This window comes from Anguilla anguilla, chromosome 16 (genome assembly GCF_013347855.1).
Source record: "Anguilla anguilla isolate fAngAng1 chromosome 16, fAngAng1.pri, whole genome shotgun sequence".
Classification (NCBI taxonomy): Eukaryota; Metazoa; Chordata; class Actinopteri; order Anguilliformes; family Anguillidae; genus Anguilla; species Anguilla anguilla.
In genome coordinates, this window is record NC_049216.1 from 27,086,259 (window position 1) to 27,103,012 (window position 16,754).

At 45.0% G+C, this 16,754-nt stretch overlaps 1 protein-coding gene and 1 long non-coding RNA gene across 7 annotated transcripts; one reads left to right on the forward strand and one right to left on the reverse strand.

Annotated features, from left to right (window-relative positions):
- Positions 1–443: 443 nt before the first annotated feature.
- On the reverse strand, positions 444–15,221 carry LOC118215209 (zinc finger protein 821). 5 transcript variants are annotated; one of them, XM_035395725.1, is made up of 6 exons: positions 15,054–15,221; positions 7,367–7,498; positions 6,994–7,115; positions 6,194–6,292; positions 5,865–6,031; positions 444–4,722 (listed from the first exon to the last, which is right to left on the reverse strand). In XM_035395725.1, exons 2-6 carry the CDS (start codon positions 7,455–7,457, stop codon positions 3,951–3,953), a joined length of 1,251 nt encoding a protein of 416 aa, XP_035251616.1. In that variant the 5' UTR covers positions 7,458–7,498; positions 15,054–15,221; the 3' UTR covers positions 444–3,950. The 5 variants fall into 5 exon arrangements, with proteins under 5 accessions (XP_035251616.1, XP_035251613.1, XP_035251615.1 ...); XM_035395722.1 differs by having other exon boundaries at positions 14,706–15,221; XM_035395724.1 differs by having other exon boundaries at positions 14,693–15,221.
- LOC118215211 lies at positions 8,325–16,754 on the forward strand. 2 transcript variants are annotated; one of them, XR_004762791.1, is made up of 3 exons: positions 8,325–8,390; positions 15,553–15,614; positions 15,877–16,754. It is a non-coding gene; the product is annotated as an uncharacterized LOC118215211 (long non-coding RNA). The 2 variants fall into 2 exon arrangements; XR_004762792.1 differs by lacking the exon at positions 8,325–8,390 and adding an exon at positions 15,292–15,334.

Sequence of the window (16,754 nt, forward strand, 5' to 3'; positions counted from 1 at the left end):
TATAAATGTTTCAAGATGCCTTTTTCCAGGGGAAACCAACAAAAGAGACGCGTTCTCACAGCACCATTTTATGTAGCTTTCCAAGTGGTCAGAATTCATTTATGAAAGAGCCTTCAATGCTAGCCTCAAAGACAGGACTTTTATGACAAAGGGAAAAAATATAGCGTCTTATTTACCATTCACCTTTGTCATCATATCCTGTTGCATACCGTGTCCCCGTCTAAAGGCTGTTTTTATTCAGCTGTGGTCTGTTTTGGGATGATTCTGACAATATGCAAGTTGCAGGTTGTTCCATTGTCTTGCCCTGCTAGGACACAGTGCCATGTGTGGAATTGAGGAACCCAGTGGTTTTCAACATGGCATGTTCCTATGTGGAAATGGGCTCTAGTTGGGAGGTTAAACTAGAAAGGAAGGAGACCCGGAGCCACAGAGAGCACTGAACATTAGAGAAAATGTTAGTTTATTCTCACATTCTATTCTCGCCTTCGTTATAATCTATACATCTGTTAATCCAGTAACAGAGTGGTTCCCCGCTTGGGGCTATTCACAACACGTGACGCGACGGATCTATCATAAATAATGTTCTCCCTTCATATTTTCTCCATTTGTATTGGCCACTTTTCTTTTGTAAACATGAATAGTAAAATAGTATCCAGATAAAGTAACAAAATGACTGAATTTAAGCAATATTGTAAAATCCCCCATTTTTTGAATTCTAACAAAAACAGGCAGGCAATATAATAGCAGAACACTAGCTCATATGTAACAATCCTAGAACAAATGCAGTTTACGACATGCAGTATCAACCTACACCAGACTGTAACTCCAGGTTACGCTGACAGCCACTCCAGCACTAAAAGTCTTCATAGAGTTTTTTTCTTTGCAAATGCATAAAATGCTCTGTGGCATTTCAAATAAAATCGTTAAATTTACACAATTGTTTGAGAAGTATAACACATTGACTCAATAGCCTTGTCACAATGATTTCACAGATCTTGAAATGTACAGTAGTTGGTGTGTGTATATATATATATAATTTATATATATGTATATTCTAAATAAGCAAAACAAAAAGGCAAAAACATTTTGAAGGTGTACTGGTAGTTTTCAGAACTGACATTTTTAACGGAGTATGTGTTACAGTAGTTCTTTATTCAGAGGCCCTGTTGTCTCTTCAATTGTATTCTAACACTGGATACGCCCTAGAACTGGAGCAGATATGTTCTAGGAGACTTGGGAGGGAATTTAACTGATGCTATAAAAATGTGTCCACACAAATTTTTGATTTGGTACAGTATTTACTAAAGGAAACCACGTAAATGAACAAATCTGCAAATCTGAGCTTTAACATTATTACTGCAATTAACAGAGACACTCTTGCGAATGTGTTGATAACACATCTTAATTTCAGGACAGGGGACAACTCAACGGAAACTTCCCATGAGATGTGAGCTCCATTGTAAACTTCACTGAGGTATGAGCCAGACGCAAGGCCCCGTAGAATGGTGAGGCAGTCCCATGTAGTTGGAATGGTGATTTTGTGTGGCATCGTCTGATGTTTTCTCTCGTCCAGTATTGCATAACTTGGGAGCCCATAGGTTTTTACCTCCCCCCCCCCCCCCCCCCGAGATCTCTTAAAAGGTCACGTAGTAAACAATTTTCAAATGTGTTCTCTTCAATGCTAACCATATTTCCCAACAAATACAGCAGCCGTGGCAATGCTCTCGTGCTTGAAAGTTAAGAGTGCTTTCCCCAGGCAATTAAAAATATGCAATTGATAATCTTTTATGAATTTGCAGCCATGTGAGATCATGTGAGGTAGTTCATATGCATGTATTTGCATATTCCCCTCAGTGTTTGCAGTCTTGCATTAGAAATGCATATGCTTTTAAGACTACCCAGAAAACTCCATCAGCCTGCAGTTTTATCACGTTTCACTTAGGCGGAATGCAGGTTTGGTAAATGTGGATGTGCAATTCTGTTGCATGTGATGAAGGTTGTGCACGTATCTTACCCAACACAAATACTTAAAACTGGGCCCGTGGGGAGACAGAGTTTGCCATAACCACACCTTTGATATGATTATGGTTGTAGCATAGGAAGAAGAGTCACCCTAATAGCTCATCTTGCACCAGGGTGCTGAGTTAAGTACTCAAAGGTCCTCCATGCTGCATTGCCTGAGTTGCACAATTCATTGTATTCGTGTCCATTTCTTAAATCACTATCTGCATAGTTAAAGTAGATTTTTCCATGGGTTTGAATAAAACTCCTGTTGCATAACAGTTAGAACCTACCCGAGGTATCAACTTTGCTATAAAAAATAAAAATGTAAAATTAACTAAAAAAGAATAATAATTCTAATTACCTGGGACAGTTTCAGTCTCATTTCCCATGTATTTTTCAACGTTTGTTGTGTTTTGTTGCATTTAAGCTTCATTCAAGCTAAATGGTCAAGATGCATTTCAACTGAGCTACATTTACAAACATACCATATTGAGAATAACCCTTTAGTAACAAACAAACAAACAACAAAAAAAAAAATTACAGCCAATCAAAGGACGTCTAAAGAAGTCCTCAGCAGTTGAAAGCCAATAACCCCCCAATCGTGACGACCAGGAGTGATTATCTCAGGCTGAACAGTTTCTCTGATAAAGTGGCATGGGAGAACTATAACGATAACCTTGTGATGAAGGCAATGCCATCACCTAAAACGGCATTCTTAGACGTTGGCCCCGACTGAGCTTACCGAGGTAATAACCAGTATTAAGAGCAGCAGAAGAAAATTGCATTTTAACGGGCCTCCTCTGCAATGTGATGAATGCCAGAGTGATAGACTTCCTCTATCCAGATGAAAGACTCGGCAGAACCGGAGGCTGTATGCAGTGGGTACACTATGTGCAAACTGGATTCAGAAGGGTCAATGTGACCGGTAAAGGCAGTGAGCTCCAAGGCTTATGGAGAAGATAACAGAATGGTCAGGTTAGGAGAGGCTAGCGGGGGTTTCGAGGAATTGCATTTTTCCTCCCCCCCCTCCCAGAACCAGAAACGCAGGTCTTGCTGTTTTTTCTGTAGTGTACAGAAAGAGCTGAGGTGGTGTGTGGGTGTTATAAACTAAAAACATTCAAAATCACTAAATTCATCCTCTCTTAGAGCGCCACATAGAGATTCACTGAATATTAGCAAAGGAGAGGGTAGTCTCTACCTTAAGTAAGGGCATCCTGGGATGGGTGAGCTAGGTAGTTTGGGAAGAGGAGGTGGGAGTTGACGCAGCCTTGATTGTAAAGTGAACTTGTGTGTGTGTGTGTCTGTGTGTGTGCCCGAACAGCCAATGTCCCATGGGCCTGTCTGGGTGCGAGGGAGTCAAAAACGAGGCCAGGGGGCAGAACGGGCACTGCCAGGGCCCGGTGCCAGGGCCCAAATGCGAGGTAGAAGATTCAGTGGATATGAGCTGGCAGGTGACTCACGTTGGCAGCGTACGGGAGGAACAGCCAATGAACTGGCAGATTCGGACAGCAGGGGGAGGTGAAGAGAGTGGGCGTTTCCCTCTCGCACCACCTGTAGGTCCGTGTGCAAACCGATTCTCCCACAACGGGGATGAGTTGCTGTCCATTGCGGGGGAGTGTCAGGCCTGTAGGTCCATCAGTCCAATACAAACAAACAGCATAATGTCTTTAAAACATGCTTCTTTATAACAGAATCCATAAGGTCTTTACCCTGTCTTTGTTTTGTTACAAGTTCACATTGTTTGTTGTCATTAATATAGGAGTCATGTTTTGTCTGGATGGGCAAGGTGTCTGTAGTCGAGCAGTGTAGACCAGGCAGGAATAGTCGCGCACGAGCGCCTCCAGCGTCGGGGCAGGGGGGTTGCATCGTGGCTCGGCTGGTCCAGTCTGAAGACTCGTGCGGCCTTCCTTAGGGGCTGTGCGCGCCGAGGGCGACGGCGTCGGCGGCTACGGCAGCTTCATGAAGAGGCTGCTGTCCAGGGCGGGGCAGGGCATGGGGCAGGGGAACTGGAAGAGGCTCATGTCGGCGGTGAGGGCGGCCATGGCGGCGGGGTCGTGCTCGATCTGCGTGCGCAGCGACGGGTCGATCTTCTCCAGCCGCCGCTTGAGCCGCTTGGCCTCGCGCTCGCGGACCAGCCGCGCCTGCCGCTTCTCGGGCGTCTCGTTGGCGCGCTTGAGGCGCATGGCCTCGCGGTCGCGCTGCAGCCGGCGGGCGCGCTGCTCCTCCGTCTCCTGCATGCGCTGCAGCCGCTTGGCCTCGCGGTCCCGCAGCCGCCGCAGCTCCCGCTCCTCGGCCGACTCGCACGCCCGCTTGCTCTTCTTGGCGGTGCGCTCGCGCTCCAGCCGCTGCATGCGCGCCTCCACCGGCTCGTTCTTGCGCCGGGCCGCCCACTTGCGCATGGACGGCGACTGCGCCTCCACCAGCTGCTGGTAGGCCACGCAGCTGTTGCACACCAGCAGCACCCCGGCCGGGTACACGGGCATGGGGCTGAGGATGTCGGGCAGCGGGGGCAGGCCGGCGCTGGAGGGGCTCAGGGAGTCGGGGAGGGACGGGAGGGAGGGTGCAGAGGACAGCAGGCTGTCGGGCAGCGAGGGGAGCGCAGGGCCCGGGCTGGAATCGGGCATGGAGGCGCCGCAGAGGGACTGCGACATGGGGCACGCATCCTCACTGCCGCTGTTCTCCAGGCTGCCGGTGCCGAGGACCTCCTGCAGCTTCTCCCTACACAGGAAGCGCAGGAGAGACGGGAATATTCATCTACACAGGAAGCGCAGGAGAGACGGGAATATTCATCTACACAGGAAGCGCAGGAGAGACGGGAACATTCATCTACACAGGAAGCGCAGGAGAGACGGAAATATTCATCTACACAGGAAGCGCAGGAGAGACGGGAATATTCATCTACACAGGAAGCGCAGGAGAGACGGGAATATTCATCTACACAGGAAGCGCAGGAGAGACGGGAATATTCATCTACACAGGAAGCGCAGGAGAGACGGGCATATTCATCTACACAGGAAGCGCAGGAGAGACAGGAATATTCATCTACACAGGAAGCGCAGGAGAGACGGGAATATTCATCTACACAGGAAGCGCAGGAGAGACGGGAACATTCATCTACACAGGAAGCGCAGGAGAGACGGGAATATTCATCTACACAGGAAGCGCAGGAGAGACAGGAATATTCATCTACACAGGAAGCGCAGGAGAGACGGGAACATTCATCTACACAGGAAGCGCAGGAGAGACGGGAACATTCATCTACACAGGAAGCACAGGAGAGACAGGAATATTCATCTACACAGGAAGCGCAGGAGAGACAGGAATATTCATCTACACAGGAAGCGCAGGAGAGACGGGCATATTCATCTACACAGTAAGTGCAGGTGAGACGGGAATATTCATCTACACAGGAAGTGCAGGAGAGACGGGCATATTCATCTACACAGGAAGTGCAGGAGAGACAGGAATATTCATTGACTTAAGCCAATTCAATAAGCCAATTGTGCTTTAGTGTAATATCCATTAGTACAAAAACCCTTGTGTTTAGTTTCATCGCTTAGTATCTGTCCTTCTCTCACAGTTGTGTAGTGGCTGAGTCTAGTCAACTTTGTGCTGAATTTCTATTTCTATGCTCTGGTCACCATAGCTACCCTCATTATTTGCCACAAAGGCCTTGTAAGTCGCTTTGACAAAAAAAAATGAATCCCTCAAAGAATTAACCAGCGATATGCGACTGTTCACTGTTCTGCCAAGCCTGACCACTGCCACCCAAACCACAGTGAAATAAAGATTTTTATTTCTGTCTGTTAGGTGTGAAGTGTGCGTGTGACTGCAGAGGGTCCCGCGTGTTCGGGACACACCTGTTGAAGTTGCTGGTGTCGGTGAAGCGCGCCCCGCACACGGCGCAGTTGGACAGGCGGTCCGCGGAGTGGATGAGGAGGTGGCGCCCGAGGGAGCCCGGCGAGCTGAGCGCCCGTCCGCACACGGGGCACACGTAGCTCTTGCTGCCGCCCACCATCGCCGTGTGCTGAGGAGGAGGAAGGAGAGCGCGCTGTTCACACGGTGACCTCCCTCTCTTTAGGCCTAATCTGCACCTTCTCCGCACTGCTCTGTACCACATACGAATACGTACATAAAACAGTGGTATCCTGACAGATGGCGTACATTGCGCAGCTGGAAAGGTGCTTACCTGGTACACGTGTGCTATGAGCTGCTCAGGGCTGCTGAACTCCAGCGTACACAGAGGACACAAGTAGCCGTTGGCCAGGTCTCCCCACTCCTCGCTCTCCTGCAGGACACCACAGGCACCATTTTACACAGCTGCCTGATGTTAGGCCACAGCACACTGATGGTCCAACGCTAGCACACTGTCAGAGCTCGCTTTTCCGCCTGCATCCAGTGAGTACAGCATCTCTCCTGCATTACAGAGGCATGCTTCTGCTCTGTTATCTCCCTTTGGCCCCACACATGCTGAGCACCAGGATTACAAATGACTGAGGATATAGAACTGCTCTTTGAAGCTGGTCAGCGCTGTGACAAGCAAATGAAATGCCCTAACATGCACCCATGCGTCTCAGCACCTGTTGCCATGCAGAACAGTGCTTTGGAGAGGACTGAAACGATTTAAGAATGTTCTCGGACATCAATAAAATTAATTTGTTTCCCTTTTTTGTTCTATGTTCTGATTTGCTGGTCATTTGTCGATAGCTCTATCAGAAGAAAACCGCTTCTACTGACAGTTCTGGACCAGACTGAAGAGGAGGACAGAACAGAGGACAGTATGAGTCCTTCCCTCCCGCTTCAGTGACCAGGTGAATATGGCACTAGGTACTGATCTGAGTTAAGAACAGCAGTGCAGGAATCAAGTGTGCAAAGTGAGGTTACAAATAAAACATGTGAAGGGTGACAGGAAGCAGGCAGAAAGGTCATTTTGGCTGTTTAAGGAGACGCAGACTCCAGCCCCACGCAGGGTCCCCTGGCTGTGCTCACCTCCTTCACGTCCCCCTCCTGCAGGGGGCACTGGCCACTCTTAGTGCCCGTCATGTTGTCGTCTGCTGAGGTGCTGGAGGACGAGTCCTCACCAGGGTTGTCCAGGTAGCTGTCACTGTCTTCTACAGAGACACAGGTGGCCTGTTACTGTGGTTCAAGTGCAGAACTATCCTCACTGGGAAAGGTACTGACCCTGGCTCAATTTAAAATTAAAATGAAAATACTGATGGCAAAAATTCTTCAAAAGTACATATGATAGAAAAAAATTTCATTTGACATGCGTTAATATGACCCAAACAGAAGTTTTGGCCGATGCCTGATGTACTGATGAAGGCAAATTAATCAATTAAATCAAGACTCTGAGCTTAGCTACCTGTCACGCTGTCCTGCTCTTCGGCCTCTTGGGAATTGTTGCTGTGGCACTCGCTGTCTTCGGCGTAGTCGTCCCTGCCTTCCATCTCCATAGCGAGCTCAGGGCTTTCCAGCCCCACGGAGGGGAACAGCCCTGAGGCCAGAGGGGAGGCGGTCAGCATGATTGGCACGCTGGACAGATTGCATGCTCTGAGCTTAACGTGGGCGAAAGCCAGGAGGCAAAGCCAGCTCCCACTAGTACTGATGGAAGCTTTCAATTAGCCCCGCGGGCCTCAGAGGACCCAGACGTGAATGTGAGTCTCAAACGAGTTTAAGAGCTGCTGTGCTGCTGCAGTGTGGAGCCTGCTGCACCACAATTGCATGAATATTATACAGCACAGACGCTGCTGGCTCAGCACTTAACACTCAGACTAAAGATATGACGGAATGAGCCCAGACTCACCAACTGAAGCACAGAAACTGCAGTGCCAACACGCATAGAAAACGCTTTGAGGCGTAGGTATGCTTGCATAAGTCCTATGATGTTAGGTCAGTACATTGAGCAATTTGACATATGCACCCAGACACCAAACCCCACAGAAGTGAAACATCGCACAAACACGCACACACATGCACGCACACACACAAACCCCAGACACACACGCACACATACTCACACCCCCCCCCCCCCCCCCCACACACACACACATGCATGCACACCCCACATACATGCACACACACACTTACACCCCATACACACACACGCTGTTATTGATTGGCATGCTGCAACCCTTCTTCGCTCCTGTAGGTTTCCTGCCTGTAAGCCAGAGATCCAGCGCAGGCCTGTTAGCCCTCTCAGCCGTTCCCCTGTGGAGACTGCTCTCCTGCAGACATGGTAAAATGGCTCTCTCCTGGCCCCTTCCTCGCTCTCTTCCTGTTTCCCCAGGCTCTGCCCTGTCTGTTCCCCTCAGGGACCAAAGCGCTGCCAGCAAACCCAGCCAAACAAACCACAAGAAGGATATCGGCATCACTCGCCACAGTCTACGGTGCGTTTCAAAGCTCTGCTTCTCTGTTTGTCTGGTACAGCACAGTGTAGGTGTGTGCGTGTACTCAGAGAGGAAGGCATTCTGTAATCCAAACAAGCGACCCCCCCGCCCCCCCACACACACACGCAAACTACTAATAAGAACTGCATCTATAATACTGTGTCTAAAAAAATCATGCGCTGGTATAACTATAGTACTGAGCTATCATACACTACCTCAGATCCTTATCTTAGACACTCAGCAGGAAGAAAAGGCATTTGATTCTGAGCCTGTACAGTCAGGAACACCAAAGAACTCATCAGAAATTAAAACTCCACAATGATACACTTGTTTAAATTCATATTGCACCTGATCCATGTCTGTACTCTATATGTCCCTGGGGGAAAGCACTTTTTTTGGGGTCCAGAGTAATGAATAGGGATATATAAATATCCTAATTATGGGGTTAACTGTCCTACCCTCTGTGATGGAATCGCTGGACTTTATCCTTTATTAGCCTATATGTAGACAGTTTTCTTAGTTGTCCTTTCATAGTTCTCAGACCTGCTACTCTCTTCCTCAGAGCTAATGACACACCCACACAAGTATCTCTGTGCTCTGCGGGCCAGTGCTGCTATGTCCAGCCAAGGGGAAGCTTTGGCCCTGCTCCCTAAGTGAGCCCACAGTATTTCACACCTTTTATTCTGCTTGGTAAAATCTGAACCTAAAATGACAGAGACTTCACTCTTATGCAGTCACATGCACTTCCTCTTGCTCCTCATCAAGACTCAATCAAATTGTGCTTTGCCCGTTCAGTGACGCCACGTTTGGCAGAGACTCGTTATAACCTTCAGTAATGGCCCTGAGAGTATGGAAATACTGTGCAGATACAGGCGTGATGGGAGAGGCCTTCTCTCGCCATTTCACTGGGCTCGACGGTTCTTTTGTTACACTTAACAGACGTGCATTAAATAAAGCAATTTCAATGTATTTCTCATGGCCACAAAAGGGCTCCTTTCAACCAGAAGATCATTTCTGAGTGCCAAACTACGAACCGCTGTGACAAGCCGGCTGAACAGAACACTGCCACAGTGAGTGATGTGAGAAAAGCCCCTCCCCCACTGTCTGTACATCTGTCTCGCTCGCCCCCCTCTCTCTGTCTGTCACTCAGACGCTATCTCAGAGTGTGTGTGTCTGTAGGCAGGAGGCGACGCAGTCTCACTGAGACAAGACAAAGAGGCAAACTCGTGGGGAAACAGACAAATGAAGGTGGTTTGTGTGTGGGGGGGGGGGGGGGGGGGCTGGTTGTAAAAACAAAACAAAGAAAAAATGACGCTCCAATCAATAGAACTCGGACCCCCATTCTGACATGCCAGAAAACATTATTGTGAAAACGATGGGGGCTCAGTCTTCTATTCGGTGTTGATTTTTACCCGCAGAGAAATGAGGGAACAAATGATTCCTGTCCCAAACTCATTACCCACTTGATTGAGTGATATTACTTCTCCTGAAAGTTTGCTCCTCTGTGGAGCCCTCCACTCTCCAGTGAAGAGCAGGGGTCTAAATGGCTGTTTCAGTACTCAGTACTAGCCCAAGGCATGGTGTCGTACTACCAGTGTGGATTTTACTGCTACAATTTCAAATTATGCAAGGAACAGAATCAAGGAACTAAGCATGATCTCTAATGTAAAAAAACAAAAAATATCTTTGTACTGAACTGTGGCATTGAAGTTGGCTAATTTGACATTTGGCTTTGGAGACTATTAAGAATTTCCACATATAAAACTGATTTCAAGCTACCAACTGCAGCTCTGGAATAAAGATGTTTCCATTGCTGTTACTGGCTTTGACTGAATTTATCAAAAACCAGAAAACCTCCCAGCACAGATTAGCCTATACCTTTAACAAAGCATGCATGCTACTACATATGCTGCTACAGTACAATCAAAACCATGTCTGGAGTTGGCAAGAGACACATAGCCTACATTACACATTTACAAGACATTCAAGATGGTGTCAAAAGAAATATGGCATGTAAGTGGTTTAATGCTACATGCTAACTTAATGCTAACTTACACCACTGCTAACAGAGTCAGAGGTTTCGATATATTTCATAGTTTAAACATTCTATTTCATTGAGCAGTTTCCATCGCAACAGATTTGCAAAAGGTTTCTGCATTCCAAAACAGACAGTTTTTAGACCTCAGATCCCTGAGGGCTCAAAGCCTACTCTTGTATCAATATGAGAACTGACAAAACTAGCAAAACATTAATCGTTCAACCAACCGGTTCACAGCAGCTGGCTTCACAAACTTTGAGTGCAGCAGGCTACTTCCAATTAGCCATTTTCAAAATGAATGTCCATCTTTCACAAGTTCACAGTAAATGAACCTGTGTCATCCTATGTTCCAGTACTGGGTGGCATGTGAGCGTAGGTGTCACTTCCTCAACACGTCCACAAATGAAACCAGCAACTGATAGGCTGTGCCCCTTATGCCCAACACGGTTTAATGTTCTATGGATCCACTATGTAAAAATGTAAAAGCAATTCCAGTAGCTAGTAAAACCATAATGTTAATCAAAGAGAGGAGAATAGTGTAGGTGGTATAGAGTTCAAGTGGTGGTGTAAACCAAACTAGTGCAGTATACATTGTGTATGCCCAAGTATATGTGCAGCATACAATGCAGTTTTTACATTTGGTTTAGAAGAGGAATTTGAAGGACAGTTGTTCACTTCTGAAGATTACGTGTGGACCTATTGGATGAAATTGTGTATGCACAGATAGTGCTAGAAACCGATGCACTGATGGCCACACGTGGTGACGCCCACACAATCCACAGTAAAATATAGGCTAGTTATTTTCTCATAGCAAGAGCAGCAGTGTAGCGCGCAGTGGTTAGGGACCTGGGCGTGCAACGTCAATCTGGTAGCTTTGATTCCCAGGTGGTGTACTGCTGCTGTACCCCTGGGCGAGGTACTTGGCCTGACTTTTTTTCTGTAAATGGATTGTGTGTAAATAGTGTGTATAGTTGATACTTAAATGGCATAAATGTAAATGCAGGGAACGTCACAAGCAAAGGCAGTGTTGCAAGCCAAGCTGTTAGCGACCAAAATCAGCAGTTTTCAAGAGATGATTAAGATGGCTGTGTTGTACCTTTAACATTGCATGTGATATCACAGTGACACTCCACATAATGAAAATTTTACAATTGACAGCTGGTTTGTAAGATGCCCTGCATTATTCAGTGTCTCTCCACTTTTCAATCAGCAACAAACTGCATTAACCAGTGTTCCTTTTATATTCTGGAAAAAAAACCCAAAAAACAATAACCCTGCACCAAGCTTTTTCTTGCAGGTATCCATTTCTTCACTGTCATTCTGCTGGACAAATAGTACACCCTAAACTAGACAGAATCCCTCATATTTGGGGAGTGAAATTGCTCATTCAAGAAATGGCTGCTGGCATTTGCATTAACACATCACAGGAGGATAGGTATTATTTCAAGTAGAAAAATCAAGGTTCTATTCCTTTGAACAGATACCATAAGCAAAACTCTTTCCATAATCAGTCAGTAGCTTTACAAACTAATGTCTCACACTGAAAATTGTTTTTTCAAATATATTTGTTAAATGGCTTTCATAGATGGATTCGAAAGAATAGATATTGTATTAACTTAATCCCCTTTGACAAAGGGATAAATGAATAGGTTAACTTGGTCCCTTTTGACAAAGTTGCGCTCTTGCTGTGCCTGGTTAGCAAGCTAAATAGCTAGACATCCAGGCCAATAGCTGGATTAGCTGAATATTGCTTTTGATTGGATATGCATAAATTGGAAACATCCACTGCAGAGTTCCAAGCCAAGAAAATACATTTTTGTTCCACAGAAGTTGAGCCAGAAATGCTCAAGTCAGAAACTAGCTAGCACCAGCCGCCATCTTTCATAGTTGCATGGAGGGGCTCTCAGAAGGAAGTCCTAAGGAGTCATACTTGAGGGGATTCTTATATGCATCCACTTGCATTGCCCTGTCTGCACCTTAAACAGCCTCCTCTTTACTGGCCTCAAGAAAGTGACCATTAAATTTCTCCTCTTCCTGCTGCTTTCTCTCCCTTTCAGCCTACTCAGCAATTTATAGGCTGTCCGAACTGAAATATACAGACATATGGCCAATATATGATCCACATTAGAGGTTTTGCAATTGCTCTGAGTGATGCTGTCAAACTGCTGATTAGGATTCTTAGGAAGGTCCCCTTTCAAACTCGCCACTGCTCTTGCCCACTGTGAAATGAGTAGAGAGCCCATCATTTTCATCATCTCTGCTACTCAGCAGCTGTAGTCACCCCCTTTTGTCTCGCTTCAGTCACATCACTTAGTGATTTCACCCAAAATAACTGTCAAATCCAGACTGCACATCCTTCTTGGCCACGTCCTAACTTGCATTCTTTCTTTTTCTGTTGACATAAGCAAAGGAAATGAGGAACAAGGAGCACCTTGTGATTATCTGTAAAAAAAATGGCAGCACTTCACAGCTTGGTACTTCAGTATTTGGTCATGCCTTCTCCTGAAAACCAGTTATTTTTGCTTATTTTATGCAATGATTGGGTGACAATGCTTCTTGTCATGCTCTTGACAATTATTCTTGTCGCCCAATCCAATCAAAAGTGATGAGTGAAACAATCAACCAAAAAAGAGTGTGCATACAAATGTAGGCCTAATTGGTTATAAGTTATACTTACATTGCTGTTGAAGCACAAATACCAACCCTTTGGGAAGGCTTTCCCATGGGAGTTATGTACATATCAGCAATTGATTAGATGTGGTAGTGAGGTTGCTGTGATGAATAGAATGTGTCAAATCATGCAGCTACACTCGTTAATACAGCTTCTTCCAAACTGACCCACCTTGGTCCTCCTGACGTGCTTAACCTTAAGTACTTTATAAACAACAGTCAGCAAAATGCGAGCAACTGAGTCCATATACTCACCCATAAGTAACAATATTTCCCACAGAGTGATTTGTAATCCAAATGTGCTAACCTGAGTCCTCAAAATAAAGGAAATGATAGTATGTTCCTCACTACTTGCAGGTAAATGAGGTGTGATCCTGGCAGAGGCATAACAGGGGTATTTTTTTGTATTTCAAAGGCTTCTGCACAGACAAAATTGGTTTGACAGCAGTGCTAGGGTTTTATTTTCCTATCCGATGTAAACGTAATTAATTTAAACATTTTCAAATTAACCTCATTTTGTTTGGTTCCCGTTTAAATTAGAATTTGTCACTAAAAACAGGCATTTTGGATTCAAATAGCTAGATGTGCTCCTGTGACAACCTGGTAATATTTGTTTTTCCTATCTTTTTATTTTCATTCTATTTATTTTTAGGAGGGACAGGGGATTTTTCAGACATTATCTTGTTGATGTTACTAGCTTTTCATTTGTCCAAGAAGCGTCCCAGTTTTTGCTTCTTTAATCGGCACCTCACGTTACCTTGGAATGTTCAAATAAATCTGGTATCCCTGCTTTCTACAGATTACCTGCCCATCCGCATAAGCCGCCAGTTACAATGTAGTTAGCTAGAATAGTATATTAGCAGGCAGTGTAACTTCAAAACATTGGTTAGCAAGCTACATCACTTAATATACAGTGTCAGAGTCTCATGTAAAGCGGGTACATGGTTTCAATTTAAAACACGTATAAAATGGTTAATTTAGGAATAAGGTTCCTGAATCTAGTCTCATCTAATTTAACAGGTTGTCATTACACGGCAGCCTATATCAAATTCAACTGACATTGTTGTGCGACCAAATACAAAGGTTTATGTAGATCTATAGGCATTACTGTACCACAAATGTGACGATCAATTCTAGCTATCCAATATGTATCACTGTATATAAGACATATGCCACAGGATAGCTATATTTATGTATTAGATGTGACAATAACATAGCATCATTGGGACAATGGGCATGAAATTGGCATGCTGGAGTTGAACACTGAAAGAAAGCCTAACACATTTGCGTGCCTTCACGATTGCTTCAAAAATGTCACTGGACTCACGAACCTCCCAAAGCCTCCTAGATAACCGGCACCACGGTCGTTACAGTTGAGTTGCAAATTACAAGTAGGCTAGCAAATGTTAAGGCAGTACAAGCGTTGAAAAGCTTATAATATTCCCAAAGAAAACTCGATCACAATAGTCCCGGTTGGAATAGCATAATGAAAAGCTACTTGGCTAAATGGAGCGATCCATGGAAAATTTGCTAATTCATTATTTTTCATATAAACTAAACGGTGATTCGATAAAAAATAAAACATTTACAATACCTGGGATACCTACAATTAACTTTGAAGGGGTTGGTCTGTTTTCGCCTGGACATATTATCCCCGGCCGGAAAAAATCGAATCTCCTCCTAGCCCCGACAGATTTGACGATTTCCCTGAGCGATATATAGCAATATTTACTTACACTCCTTTTGGGAGTGTAGTATTAAAAATAGCGTGCCTATGAACAAAATAAAAATGGGCTACCCGATTAATAAATTGTCTGCCCAGTCCTTGGCAGCTATGGTACACGGCTTGTTACATTTATGAAGAGTCGGGGTTATTTAGCTAGCTTGTTAGCTAGCTAAATGAGGAAAATCCCTTAAAATAGACACTGTGAAATAAACACAAATTGACTACATACTCGGTTGGTGATGGGCCACATAGATGTGACAAACCAGGTCATTCTATACACAAAAACGTTTGATTGATAATATCCAGCCCGGGCTAAGATGTTCTTCGCCGAGCAGCCCCGAGTGGCCCCGAAACAGTGTTGCTGTCGCTCTGCCAGAGTACTGCAGAGGTGCATTACCGAAACCACTGACATACAGAATACATAGATGGCAAGTCAACATAGATACCGAAAGGAATTGTGGGATATATGCGAAATGATTGGAGGTCAAATGGTCGTGTTTTGAACTGAAAGTAGGCCTTACTATTCTATTACGCGATGATAGCGCTGAACAGCCGCTAAATTAATCTATAGAAGCGTTTTGGGTGTGCGCCTCTGTTATAGTGGTTATAATAGTTCTAATTAGTGTTCTTATTTAAAAGCCACTTTTGTACACCTGTTATGATATTTTGCATGGAACTTCCCAAGGGAAATATCTTAAGTCTGTGACGTCATTTTATTTGCATTTCAGTGGTGATATGTAACTTCCCGAAATTATGGTTGAATTGCATCAAAATACGTAAGTCATATCAGGTGAGTCCACATGTATGCCTTAAGTCACAAAACAAGGTCAGCTTTTCAAACTACATTACTCCTTGACCATCATATCAGTTACCATATCATCAGTGCTGAAGTCTTACTTTTGCTCAGATGGTAATCTTGCCCTGTTGTGAAATTGTAAACTATACATTTATTTGCATTGCATATATTCTAACTCAGAGTTCTGTTTAAAACAAGTTGTGACAATGTACATAAATTTATACTCGGCATGTACTGAATTTAGAATGCATTTCAGGTAGAAGGTATTTCATTATTCAACCGCTCACAAATCCTGCATCTGCTCAGAAATTATGCAGAGCCGCTTTGTGAGAGCAGGAATTGTTACATTTGGCCACCAGAGACAGCCAGCGGACACAGGTTGGAAGACACCTCGACAGTTATTGCAAAGGACTGGAGTGATATAATTAAGTCTCATGGAGAGACTGAGGTGTGAGGTGCGGGGCTCACTGCTTAGCCCAGTACTGGATTTTTTCAATAAGCCACGAGGGGAGGAGACACCAGTGTTTTCCTACTTGAAAGTATCATCTGATATGGAGGGCTGGGAGGAGGAAGAAGGGAAGCTGCTGTCCTTTGCCACTCTCAGCAAGGGAAGTTCTGAGTAGACGAAGGGGAATGTCCTGTATTCAGCAATGGTAAAAGTCAGGAACATCAGTGCCCAATGGGATGTTAAAGAGCATCAGTGGAAGAGTTACCAGCAGTGACAGAGTAAATGGCAGGATTTTGGTGGAGGGTGCTTTACAAACTCCCGCTCTCCAAGAGGTCAGGGGATCTTCAGTGGAAGGTGATGCATGGGGCCCTGGTGACCAATATTTTTCTGTCCAAGTTGAATTCAAATGAGGGGAGGGGTTTCTATTTTGTAATCTACGTGAAACTGTTGTGCATGTGTTTGTTGATTTTAGCTGGTTATCTTCTTTTCTTCCGGTGTGTGCTCTGTGGGAAGATGAGTGTTTTTTTCTGTGGGTCTGTACATACTGGGGCCAATGGCAATTTTGCTTACATTTTCTATATGGTCAGGCTAACTTGGTTACATGGCTCATAAAATGGGTCAAAATACAGATTTGGGAGCCTGTGGACCTAGTTTCATGTTTATGGGATTGGTTTGTGTGCACCTTA

Coding starts and splice junctions, on each gene's coding strand:
- LOC118215209 (XM_035395722.1), bottom strand. CDS start 14,745: ATGTCCAGGCGAAAACAGACCAACCCCTTCAAAGTTAATT. Junction 6,032..6,193: donor TCATAGCACACGTGTACCAG/GTAAGCACCTTT, acceptor CCTCCTCCTCAG/CACACGGCGATGGTGGGCGG. Junction 4,723..5,864: donor GACACCAGCAACTTCAACAG/GTGTGTCCCGAA, acceptor CTTCCTGTGTAG/GGAGAAGCTGCAGGAGGTCC.